Here is a 10346-nt window from a genome sequence, read left to right as displayed (position 1 = left end):
TCAAATATAAGTTATTAATATGAATAAACAAGAGAAATAAGGCATTAACAAATTATTAATTGCGAATGGTAAACAACAGTTACATATGATTGAGGCCACATAGTATGAGTTTGTGAGAGGGTAAAAGGAGATGTGGTGGTGACAATAGAGCATGTGAGATGTGACCGTTTAAGAGCAAATTGCTGCTGCTTTTCTTTGTTATATTCACGTCCTCAACTTCTCTATTCTTACTTTCTTGTGTATCTATCTCCCTTGTTTTAATTTCTTCTTTGTCTTTTTCTTCCCTAGTCACATGAAATCCTACAAGCCCTCACTTTTCAACTATGTATGTGTAGTCCCGAGTAGTACACCGTTATAATTTCTATTTTCTTGCTGCATCTCCATCTTTGTGGTTTTGTACTTAGATGACGTCTGAACCAAAATTTTGTAGATAAAGGTTGGTTTTGTTGTTGTTTTATAAACCAAAGTAGAAAACCAGATAAATTATAATCTTCCAGAGGCATTCTAAAAAATAATGCAAACTTAGATATTATTTTCCTCCTTCGTTAAGGCTTAAACCGTCTGAATTTCACAATCACAATTACACATGGAAACACAACTCCTTCGAACACATTTTTTTCTCTGAACAAAACCAGATTGCAGCCAAACGCTAATCAAAAAAATTATCGTCCGACTCTAAAACCCTAAACCCTGAAATTTTCCAGCTCAGCCACCCTGACATGACTCAAACCTCTAAACCCCCCCCGCGGTGAGCATGTCTGTCATCTTCATCCATTAAACAAACAAACAGAGTAGCACGGTGAACCAGGAGGTGAGTTTGGTGGCTAAGTAAGAGAAAATGGTTGCAAATTTTCATATGGATGAAGATGATGTTGCAACTTTACATGGATAGCGGAAGAAGCATCCTTCGCTTCTTCTTCCTGGCTAACCTTACTTGCTTTGTGATCTTCATGCAAATTAGTAGCAGCAAAGTGACACATACCAAGATGAATGCGAGTTGTAACCGCTTGAAGTACAAGGAAACCGCTGAAAAGACTAAGAATGCTAAGATGACTAGCTCCCAGATGACGAAGACTACAACATCCACCCTGGATCAAACCAAATAAAAGCTTAGTAATGAATGCATAACTCATTACGATCTGTACATGTTAGTGAAGCTTAATCAGTAAAAGTCAAACAACAAAGGACTTAAGCAATGATCGTAAGAGATCAGAGGAAAGAGAATTTCGACCAATTTAACATCACAAAAACGGGACTGAAACTTGTAAAAGAGACATAAATCAATTAACTACTTTTGTGATCTACTAAAAAACGATTTTGCTCTACGTAATCTTAGAACAAAAAATATATTGAATTTGATATTAATTAGCTGCTTCTTAGGTAGAATATAGGATGAACCACATTGTAGATGAGCGAGAAAGCGATTAGAAGGGAAACTAGGTTAGAGAAACCAAGAATTACATTGGTGCATTACTACTCTCTTATCTTATCTGTCTACATATCACAAAAGCATACAAGCACACAGTGATAAGCATGTATTGCTGCCAATCCTATCATGAAACTAAAATTATTACACTAGAATATAAGACATAATCATACCAAGCGTCAAATTACTACACTAACACTTACTAATTTCGAATCGTGTAAACCAAAAACAAATATAGTAGTGAGACTGAATACTCTAACAAACAAACTACACTGGAAGACCCAATTGCTACTTTACAAACAGAGCTAACTTTCAACTTGCCTGAACTGACAATGTCAAAAGTCGCATTAAGGTCACATAGCAGCTAGCTTGACTTTAACATATAGAATTACAATACAGCCAGAAGCTCAAATCACACTCCTTCTGGCTCAGGGATACATATTTTCTTTACAAATGTGCAAGGAACTTAAAAAAAATATCTTAAAAGAGACCAACATTTACTCAAAAATCATCCATAGCTAGCCTGAAGTAAAGATCGCCAGGTATACTTTGGACGGCTAAACAGAGACCAACATTTGTCATTTCCTAAATCATCTAAATCACAATTCTTTGTGCAGATTTAACAAAGAGGTCACAACTCTGTAAATCAGAATTCTAGGTCACAACTCCGAGTCAAAACGAATTTGATAAGTGTCTATTCACCGATTCGTTAATAACCTTTAGATCTCCCAAACCCTAACTTCCAAATGTAAAATTCACGCAAACTAAATCCAATTCTCCAAACATTACGCAACCAGAGCTTAGCATCCAGCGAAGAAACACAACTGTACGATAATTGAAAAACCAAAATCCACAGATCTCGGATCATAAAAAAAAAAGGCAAGAATAATAAAAATACTCTCACCTAGAAGAAGAAAAACTCGAGGTGGAAGAGAAGAAAGAAACTGAAGCCCAATCATGCTTCGATCGAATCTGATATTCCCTCAGCTGCTCTGCTAGATTCGACCTTGTTATCATCTCTTTCCCTATTTTCGCAGCCTTCTCCGATTTCACCACCCCCCCCCCCAACAGAAATACAAAATCCTTCTCTTCTCTCAGTCGACTGATATAGCCTGAGAATCGCCGGAGAAACACGAGATTAAAGATCGATTCTACGTCATACGATTCGAAGAATCCAACAACGGGAAACAAAAATTGGAGATTCAAACAATGTTTTCGATTCGTCGAATCAACAATGGCGTAGACTCTTCCTCCTTTCCTCTCTGTCTCGGTGTCAAATTTACCGGGTCGGGTTATACCTTTCCGGGTTCTATACCAGATTCGACCCGACTAAAAGCCCATGTTAGGTTAATGATGTATTGTTATTACATTTTGGGCCTTTCGAGATCTTAAACTAAACAAAATACTTATTTTTTGAGTTTCGTTAATGGGAAAGCTTGCCGTTACGTGTACGTAATTTAATCGAGTTTAGATCATTTTTGTGTGTGTTTGATGATCGATAAAATTGTTTTATCCTTGGGGTACAAATCTCTCTTTATACTCAAAGGTATTGGTTTTAGAGAGGATAATTTGCGCGCGATGTTTTCCGGTTTATATTCATTTATTTTGGGAAATTTTGTTAAGAAAATGATAAATACAGAAACTAAAAAATTGGATTAGTAACGGATACAGATTTTTTTTTTTAAAAAGATATATATATACGATATGAATATATATATATATATATATGATATATTATCATTTTTAGTTAGTTCTAATTTAGTTTTATATCTCCATTCTGTTGAGGTTTATCCTAATTGAACACTTGTTACAAGTAGCGTGTGTTATGAAACGTCTCAAATGATTATGTGGCATTGTCGACGTTGAATCTTTCAACCGAACACGATTCATTTTGATCATCTAAAATAATAAATGTACTAGGTACTAACCCGCACGTACGTACGATGCTTAATTGATTTCAAAAATTATGTTTATTATAAGATTTGTAATATATTATGTACACATAAAGTTACATTTATAGATATAATTATTTGTTAAATTATTTACAGTTCAAACTTATATTAGTTTGGTTTCATTCAGTTTGTGATTTTTGAAGTAATAAAGGTTTCAGCATAAAATTAAGATTCACAAAACAACATACCCGAAAATCTAACGTTTACCGAATTAATGATTAATCAGAATTGTATAAAACTTGTAATTTATGAAATGGAAAAAACCATCAAAAAGATTAAAACTTCTCGAAATGAATGACCTAAATTCTTAAGCGGGTCAAACCCGTTCCGGTAGCCATACTCCGTTAGGGGTATAATATTTTTTTATCTATAAAAGTCCGTCCTTCGAAATCTTTAAGAAATAATATTAAAATATATATCAAAATTTATATTTTTTAATATGTTAATTTTGAAATTAAGGAATCTTGAATATACGTTAGTCTTATATATCAGAAATTTTCTATATGAAAAACTGAAAATTAGGATTTACATGAGTTTAAAATAATTTTAAGATGCCATCAAATTGTTTTTTAAAGATTTTCCAATATCTATTATTCAAAATTACTTTCATTTTTTTTTTTGGTCAAAAAATTTAAAACAATAAGAAGTAATATTATTTATATTTTTGAAAATATGATTTAAATAAATATTTTTTACATCTTCTGTTATAATTTTTTATTATATTATAATACATAGGTTTTGAAAATAATTTCGAAAACATGTAGGAGATAATATTTATTAACATTTGAATAATATTTACCAATTTTAGAATTTATAGGAACAAAATATTGTATATATAAATAAATTGAATAGCAATGACAGTTTTATGTAATATTATAGAATATTAAAGGCAAATAATAAATTGAGCACATAGCTCTGATGACAACACAGCTTTTCTTCAAGAATGGTTCTTTTTTAATATATAAACGATAAGCAAAATCCAAAATGGTGCGTTCTCAATGCCCCGTCTGTTCAGTCTTATTCTACTATAATGACAAAGCTAACGTCCGTTCGTAATCCTGTACAGCCGAGAAAACAAACCACATACATTACATATACATAATTTAATTCTCTTAACTATTTCAACTATATACAAAGCTTCACGTACACCTTCACTTTGCTGCATGCTTTTTTTTCTTTTTTGTAACGTCTTAAAAAGGTAATTTATTAGAGGAGTTATCTATGTATAGTAAATTAACCCGGGAAAAAAATCTGAAATTTAGCTTTTGCCGACGTGGCTACAGAGATTTAATGGGTCCACATGACCGACATCTATGCTTAGAGCCTATCAAAACCGACCATTGAGTTGCATTTGTGGGCTCCTGTAACGTTTTTAAGACGCGTGTCAATTACGTATTCGCTTAATCCATGCATGTTCCGCATTATTTGAATTTTCTTATACACTAGTCATGTTTCCATATACTGACAGGTAGGTAGTGATTTTTTTTCTTATCAATTTATCTATTGCCAGGTGGCGTGATGGCTATGGCTAGTTAAACCTGTAAATAGCTCTGTCATATCATATCTACTACTCACTCTCTATTTATTTTTGATGATTCATTGTTTACAAGGTAGTCCAATTTAGCCCGGTACTTTTATTTTCTTATAAAATAACCTTAAAGTCTTAAACTCTTTTTAGAAGTACAAAAGACAAAAAAAATAGCTAAGATTTTAAATAAAAACATTTAAATGGATATTAATATTCAAAAAAATTCTTGTAAGAATTTCTGCTTCCATTCAAGTTATTTTTTTATTTATGTTAGTTTTCATTATATATTATGTCAAATATTTAAAATTAAATTCATACAATACCTAATAACGAAAACAGATATTAAAGAATTTAGTTATATCCTAATCCACTATATTATGTACTATATGACTATATCCTAATCCATTCAAATTATTTTACAATACATTTTATATATCTTCTTATCTATCTAATCTGTTTTTTTAATATAAAATCAAATAATAAATTAAAAGGATGTTATGTCGACCATGTAACCAAACCTTCCCATACATCTCCCGTGAACTAAAAAAGTACATGACTATGCGAATATCTCTAATACTATTAGTTTAACTCTCTCATCCACCGTCGTCAAAGACAAAAGGGGTCCATTCTGCAATTTAAGAACCAGTATCCGTCCTTTGTATTATTATCTTTAAACGAAATAATTAAAATTAAAATCTTTAACAGCGTGACCTCCGCGCTAGCCTAGACCCATTCTCTTCACACTATATAAAACCCCACTCATCACATTAATTCTCTCATCACACACACAGCTCCTGAAAAACACATCCTAAAGCAACTTAAAGCACAAATCGAATTTCGAAACTTCTGTTTATTATTTACGTTAAACGCTCAATCGTTTCAAGATTAACTATGGCGGAAGAGTACAAGAACAACGTCGCGACAGAAGAGCCATCAACGACGACGGCGCCAGAGATTAAGGAGCGGGGAATGTTCGATTTCTTGAAGAAAAAGGAGGAAGTGAAACCTCAAGAGACGTCTACTCTCGCGTCTGACTTCGAGCACAAGACTCAGATCTCTGAACCTGAGCCGTTCGTGGCGAAACACCAAGAAGAGGAAGAGGAGCATAAGCCTACCCTCCTCGAGCAGCTTCACCAGAAGCACGAGGAAGAAGAAGAGAACAAGCCAAATCTTATCGAAAAACTCCACCGATCCAACAGCTCTTCTTCTTCTGTAAGTACAAAAGTTTTTATTACTTTGTAGTTTTTTGGTTACTAAGGAAACACAAACTCATGGTATTTTTCGAAACTTTGATTTTGAACAGTCGAGCGATGAAGAAGGTGAAGACGGTGAGAAGAGGAAGAAGAAGAAGGACAAGAAAAAGATCCTTGAAGGAGATGCGAAAACAGAGGAAGAGAACCAAGGAGTGATGGATAAGATCAAGGAGAAGTTTCCACACGGCGTGAAAACAGAGGGTCATGATGTACCAGTCGTCACAAACATGCCAGCACCACATCCAGTAGAGCATCAAAAACCAGAGGAAGAAGAGAAGAAAGGGCTAATGGATAAGATCAAGGAGAAGCTCCCTGGCCACAGCAAGAAACCAGAGGATTCACAGGTCGTCAACACCACACCCCTGGTTGAGACAGCAACACCGATCGCTGAGCATCCCGAGGAGAAGAAGGGATTTATGGATAAGATCAAGGAGAAGCTTCCAGGTTACCACGCCAAGACAGAGGAAGAGAAGAAAGAAAAAGAGTCTGCTTAAGAAAATGATAAGAACAAATGAATAATGTTACGTGGCAGTGGGACATTTGTTGTGTTTTTGTTATCATACTCTATTTTCTTTAATTTTAAGCTTTTCTTAAAATTTATGTATTATTTGTGTTTTAATCTTAAAAATTTGGCTTTTTAATAAAGGCATCATTCTCTCTTTTCTACATTAATGAACGAAGTGATTCTATTGATACTATTACTAGTGAAAACTGCGGAACAAACTTTTTCTTTTTTTTGTTTTTGTATGGAGACTGGAGTGTGTAAAGTTGTGTCAGTATCATTATCGTTGTCCCAATCGGGGTTCGAACCCGTCACAATACATCGAAGGAAAGGATAAAAACAGACTGATATTTTTTAACCTGTGCTTGTTTATAATGAGGCCATGCCCGCATCGTGTGCTTGTTAATCAAAACAGTAGGCTTTGATCCGTTTTGGTAACCTTATTTGTAAAAACTATTGGCACAACAGATGGCCGTGCCTCATGGTTTGGTGCCCATGTATTTGATATGGTTTTGGTTTTTTATTTTTATTTTTATTGTTTTTTATGGTTTTGGTTTTCAGTTTACGTAAATAAATAAAAACCGGTTTAATATTGGTTTAGATTCGATTTTAATATTGTTTCTTTGATCAATTACATCTCCTACGTCGATATAGTATAGTATATGATTCTTTGAGGAATACGATTTGAATTTAATTTTTTCTGGATGAGGGTTTAAATGTGAATTAAATCAATTTTGGCAACGAAAACGATTGCTTTGTTTGGTATGTGTCGGTAGAGTGACCACCCCCCAATGCCTAAGTTTTTTTTTTTTTTAATAGTTTGGCCTGTTAATTACGGGTCGCATGTACATGAAACGTCTCAATTTATTAATATGTGGCACGACGTCTTAAATCTTTCAACAGAACACGATTCATAATTATTGAATGAGTTTTAACAAAAAAAAAAAAAAAAAAAAAAACGAAATTGTGCGCTTCTCAAATGCTCCCATCCCATCTGTTTAAATCTTGTTTAAAAATATAACAAATTTTGTTTGGTAACGTCTTTTTATTTGAGAAGTAATGTCATATTTTAGTAATTTTAACTCTAAAAAAAATATCTGCAATCAGTGGGCCTACATGACCGACATCTAAGGGTTAAGCCAATCAAAGCCGACCAATGAGTTCCATGGGTGGTCCCTACTTTGACACGCGTTCACCATGTATTGGTTTAAAATTCATGTCTTTCCTCATTATTATTCTTCTAATTCGTTCTAACTTCTCTTGTACATTTGCCTTTCCCATTTACTGACCGTTAGTTTTTGTCTTCCCTATCAATTATGTATTGCCACGAATCGTGAATCTTATGGCTTGTTAAAAAGGCTGTTAATAGTTCGGTTTATTGTTTCATTGTAATGATACGTTTTTAAGAAGAAAGATACAGTAATTTTACCCCATTATTGTTTATTATCTTACAAAGATAACCAGAAAGTCTTAAAAGAGTTGGAAACATCCCTTTTTAAAGTCTGATGATATATTTCTTGTAACCTATCTCTCAAAACTTTTCCCCATTTGCCTAGTGGTTATTCTTTTAGTTGAATACATATAGAACCCTCTATAATTTCTTTTAACCTTAGTTAAATTCATATAGAAATGTTTAAATATTGTAAGAGTTCTACTTTTTTTTTTGTTACAAAAAGGTTTGTATAATGATGGTGACATAGCATATCAAATTCAAATTCTAAACTACTACTACATTTTATTCCTATAAGGCTATAAGTCTATTCAGACTCTTGACTTTATCCATCTGTTATCTATCTAAATTAAATAAAACGCAATTAGATTATAAAATTACTAGGATGCACATCGACCACGAAAACCATAGTTCGTTCCATAAAAAGTACATGACTATGCGATATCTAATATTAGTTTAAACTCTTCATCTAATATATTAATAACACTGTAATCATTTAAATTAACAAAAAGTGGTGATATTTCATCTACCGACTTAAACGAAAGGGGTCATCCTGCAATTTTAAAAATAAATATCCATACTTTTGCTTTATTAGAAAAATAATTAAATCTTTCCAGCGTTACCTCCGCGTTGGCCTGGACCCTTCTCTTCACCTTATATAAAACCAACCCTCCACTCTCTCTTCTCTCATCTCAAACAACAACGATATATAGTCATCACACACACACCTCTTCAAAAAAAACCATCTTAAAGCAACTTAAAAGTTCTTAAAGTTTCTGTTTATTAAAACCGTTCAATCCATTCAGATTTAACTATGGCTGAAGAGTACAAGAACACCGTTCCCGAGCACGAGACCCCAAAGGTCGTCGCAACAGATGAATCATCAACGACTACTACACCAGAAGTTACCGATCGTGGAATGTTCGATTTCTTGGGGAAGAAGAAAGAGGCAGAGACTACGACGCTCGAGTCTGAGTTCGATCATAAGGCTCAGATCTCGGAACCGGAGTTAGCTGCGGAACACGAGGAAGTGAAGGAGAACAAGATTACTCTCCTCGAGGAGCTTCAAGAGAAGACCGAAGAGGATAAGGTGAACAAACCTAGTGTCATCGAAAAGCTTCACCGATCCAACAGCTCTGCTTCTTCTGTAAGTTCATTAATTTCGTTCGTTCGTTAATAAGTTTTGGTCTTGATCGAAATGGTTGAGAAGAAGAGTAATTTACGATCGATCTTGATTGAACTAAAACTAATAATCACACTCATGGTTTTGAATATCTTAACAGTCGGACGATGAAGAAGGTGAGGAGAAGAAAGGAGTAGTGGAGAAGATCAAGGAGAAGCTTCCAGGCCACCACGACAAGGAAACAGAGGATCAAGATGTACAAGTCGTCACCACCCTCAAGGTACCAATTCCGGAGAGTTCGGTGGAGCATCACCAAACCGAGGGTGAAGAGAATAAAGGAGTAATGGATAAGATCAAAGAGAAGCTTCCAGGCCACGAGGAAAAGGAGACAGAGGATTCACCTGTCCCAACCAGCACGCCAGTAACTGTAACGGAGCACCCGGTGGGACATTCGGAGGAGCATCCGGTTGAGAAGAAGGGGATTCTTGAAAAGATCAAAGAGAAGCTTCCAGGTTATCACGCCAAGACAGAGGAAGAGAAGAAAGAAAAAGAGTCTTCTGATTAATTTAAGAAAAGAAAAAAATGATGAAAGAATGAAATAATGATATGGGAGTGTGGGACATTTGCTGTGTTTTTGTGATCATTATCTTTCTCTGTTTTTTTTCTTTTTCTACAAGTTGGTTCTTGTGGCTTTCATTTGATTGCATTTGATCCTTTATTTTGTAATTTCATTTTATCTTTGTTTGCATATGGTTTCTTACATACCTAATGTTTTAAAGTTTATGTGATAATTTCTGTGTAAATTTTCAGTTGGCCATTCCATCTACTCCTCGCATATTATACGTATGGTGAATTGGTGATTGCGTTATTTATACATGATCACCTCGAATTGACAAAAAGTTTCAAATGATGACATGTTACATGTATGAAGAAGATAATGTGGACAAATACTACTAACTAAATTCTTACATCATTGAGAAGATACTATTCTTATATAATAATAATAATACGAATATCGAACTAGCTCCAATATTTTGCCATCTGCCTTCTTACATGATCAATTCACAGAGCAACTTTATTTAAAATAAAACAATAAAAACAAAAACAAGATA

General features: G+C 34.0%; 3 protein-coding genes across 4 annotated transcripts; 2 read left to right on the top strand and 1 right to left on the bottom strand.

The window, feature by feature from the left end:
• Window positions 1-512: 512 nt before the first annotated feature.
• LOC104740742 (uncharacterized) lies at window positions 513-2803 on the bottom strand. Of its 2 annotated transcripts, XM_010461426.3 has the most exons (3): window positions 2331-2803; window positions 880-1088; window positions 513-730 (listed from the first exon to the last, which is right to left on the bottom strand). In XM_010461426.3, exons 1-2 carry the CDS (start codon window positions 2441-2443, stop codon window positions 881-883), a joined length of 321 nt encoding a protein of 106 aa, XP_010459728.1. In that variant the 5' UTR covers window positions 2444-2803; the 3' UTR covers window positions 513-730; window position 880. The 2 variants fall into 2 exon arrangements, with proteins under 2 accessions (XP_010459728.1, XP_087342309.1); XM_087486183.1 differs by having other exon boundaries at window positions 513-1088.
• A 2885-nt stretch (window positions 2804-5688) lies between these two features.
• LOC104740741 (dehydrin ERD10) lies at window positions 5689-6818 on the top strand. Its single transcript, XM_010461425.2, has 2 exons — window positions 5689-6118; window positions 6210-6818. The coding sequence occupies exons 1-2, from the start codon at window positions 5798-5800 to the stop codon at window positions 6651-6653; spliced, it is 765 nt and encodes a 254-aa protein (XP_010459727.2). The 5' UTR covers window positions 5689-5797; the 3' UTR covers window positions 6654-6818.
• A 2042-nt stretch (window positions 6819-8860) lies between these two features.
• Window positions 8861-10037, top strand: LOC104740740 (dehydrin COR47). The gene is made up of 2 exons (XM_010461424.2): window positions 8861-9258; window positions 9395-10037. The coding sequence occupies exons 1-2, from the start codon at window positions 8926-8928 to the stop codon at window positions 9797-9799; spliced, it is 738 nt and encodes a 245-aa protein (XP_010459726.1). The 5' UTR covers window positions 8861-8925; the 3' UTR covers window positions 9800-10037.
• Window positions 10038-10346: the final 309 nt, after the last annotated feature.

The sequence above is a fragment of the Camelina sativa genome, chromosome 14 (assembly GCF_030686135.1).
Source record: "Camelina sativa cultivar CO46 ecotype springtype chromosome 14, ASM3068613v1".
Taxonomy (NCBI): domain Eukaryota; kingdom Viridiplantae; phylum Streptophyta; class Magnoliopsida; order Brassicales; family Brassicaceae; genus Camelina; species Camelina sativa.
The sequence above is the reverse complement of the archived record's forward strand: the minus strand, read 5'-3'. Positions and strand labels throughout refer to the sequence as shown.

Excerpts from the sequence above, each read along its gene's own strand:
- LOC104740742 (XM_087486183.1), bottom strand. The coding sequence starts at position 2,443 with ATGATAACAAGGTCGAATCTAGCAGAGCAGCTGAGGGAATATCAGATT. Across the intron at positions 1,089-2,330 it reads TCGAGTTTTTCTTCTTCTAG|GGTGGATGTTGTAGTCTTCG; the intron begins GTGAGAGTATTT and ends GGTTTGATCCAG.
- LOC104740741 (XM_010461425.2), top strand. The coding sequence starts at position 5,798 with ATGGCGGAAGAGTACAAGAACAACGTCGCGACAGAAGAGCCATCAACG. Across the intron at positions 6,119-6,209 it reads CCAACAGCTCTTCTTCTTCT|TCGAGCGATGAAGAAGGTGA; the intron begins GTAAGTACAAAA and ends GATTTTGAACAG.
- LOC104740740 (XM_010461424.2), top strand. The coding sequence starts at position 8,926 with ATGGCTGAAGAGTACAAGAACACCGTTCCCGAGCACGAGACCCCAAAG. Across the intron at positions 9,259-9,394 it reads CCAACAGCTCTGCTTCTTCT|TCGGACGATGAAGAAGGTGA; the intron begins GTAAGTTCATTA and ends ATATCTTAACAG.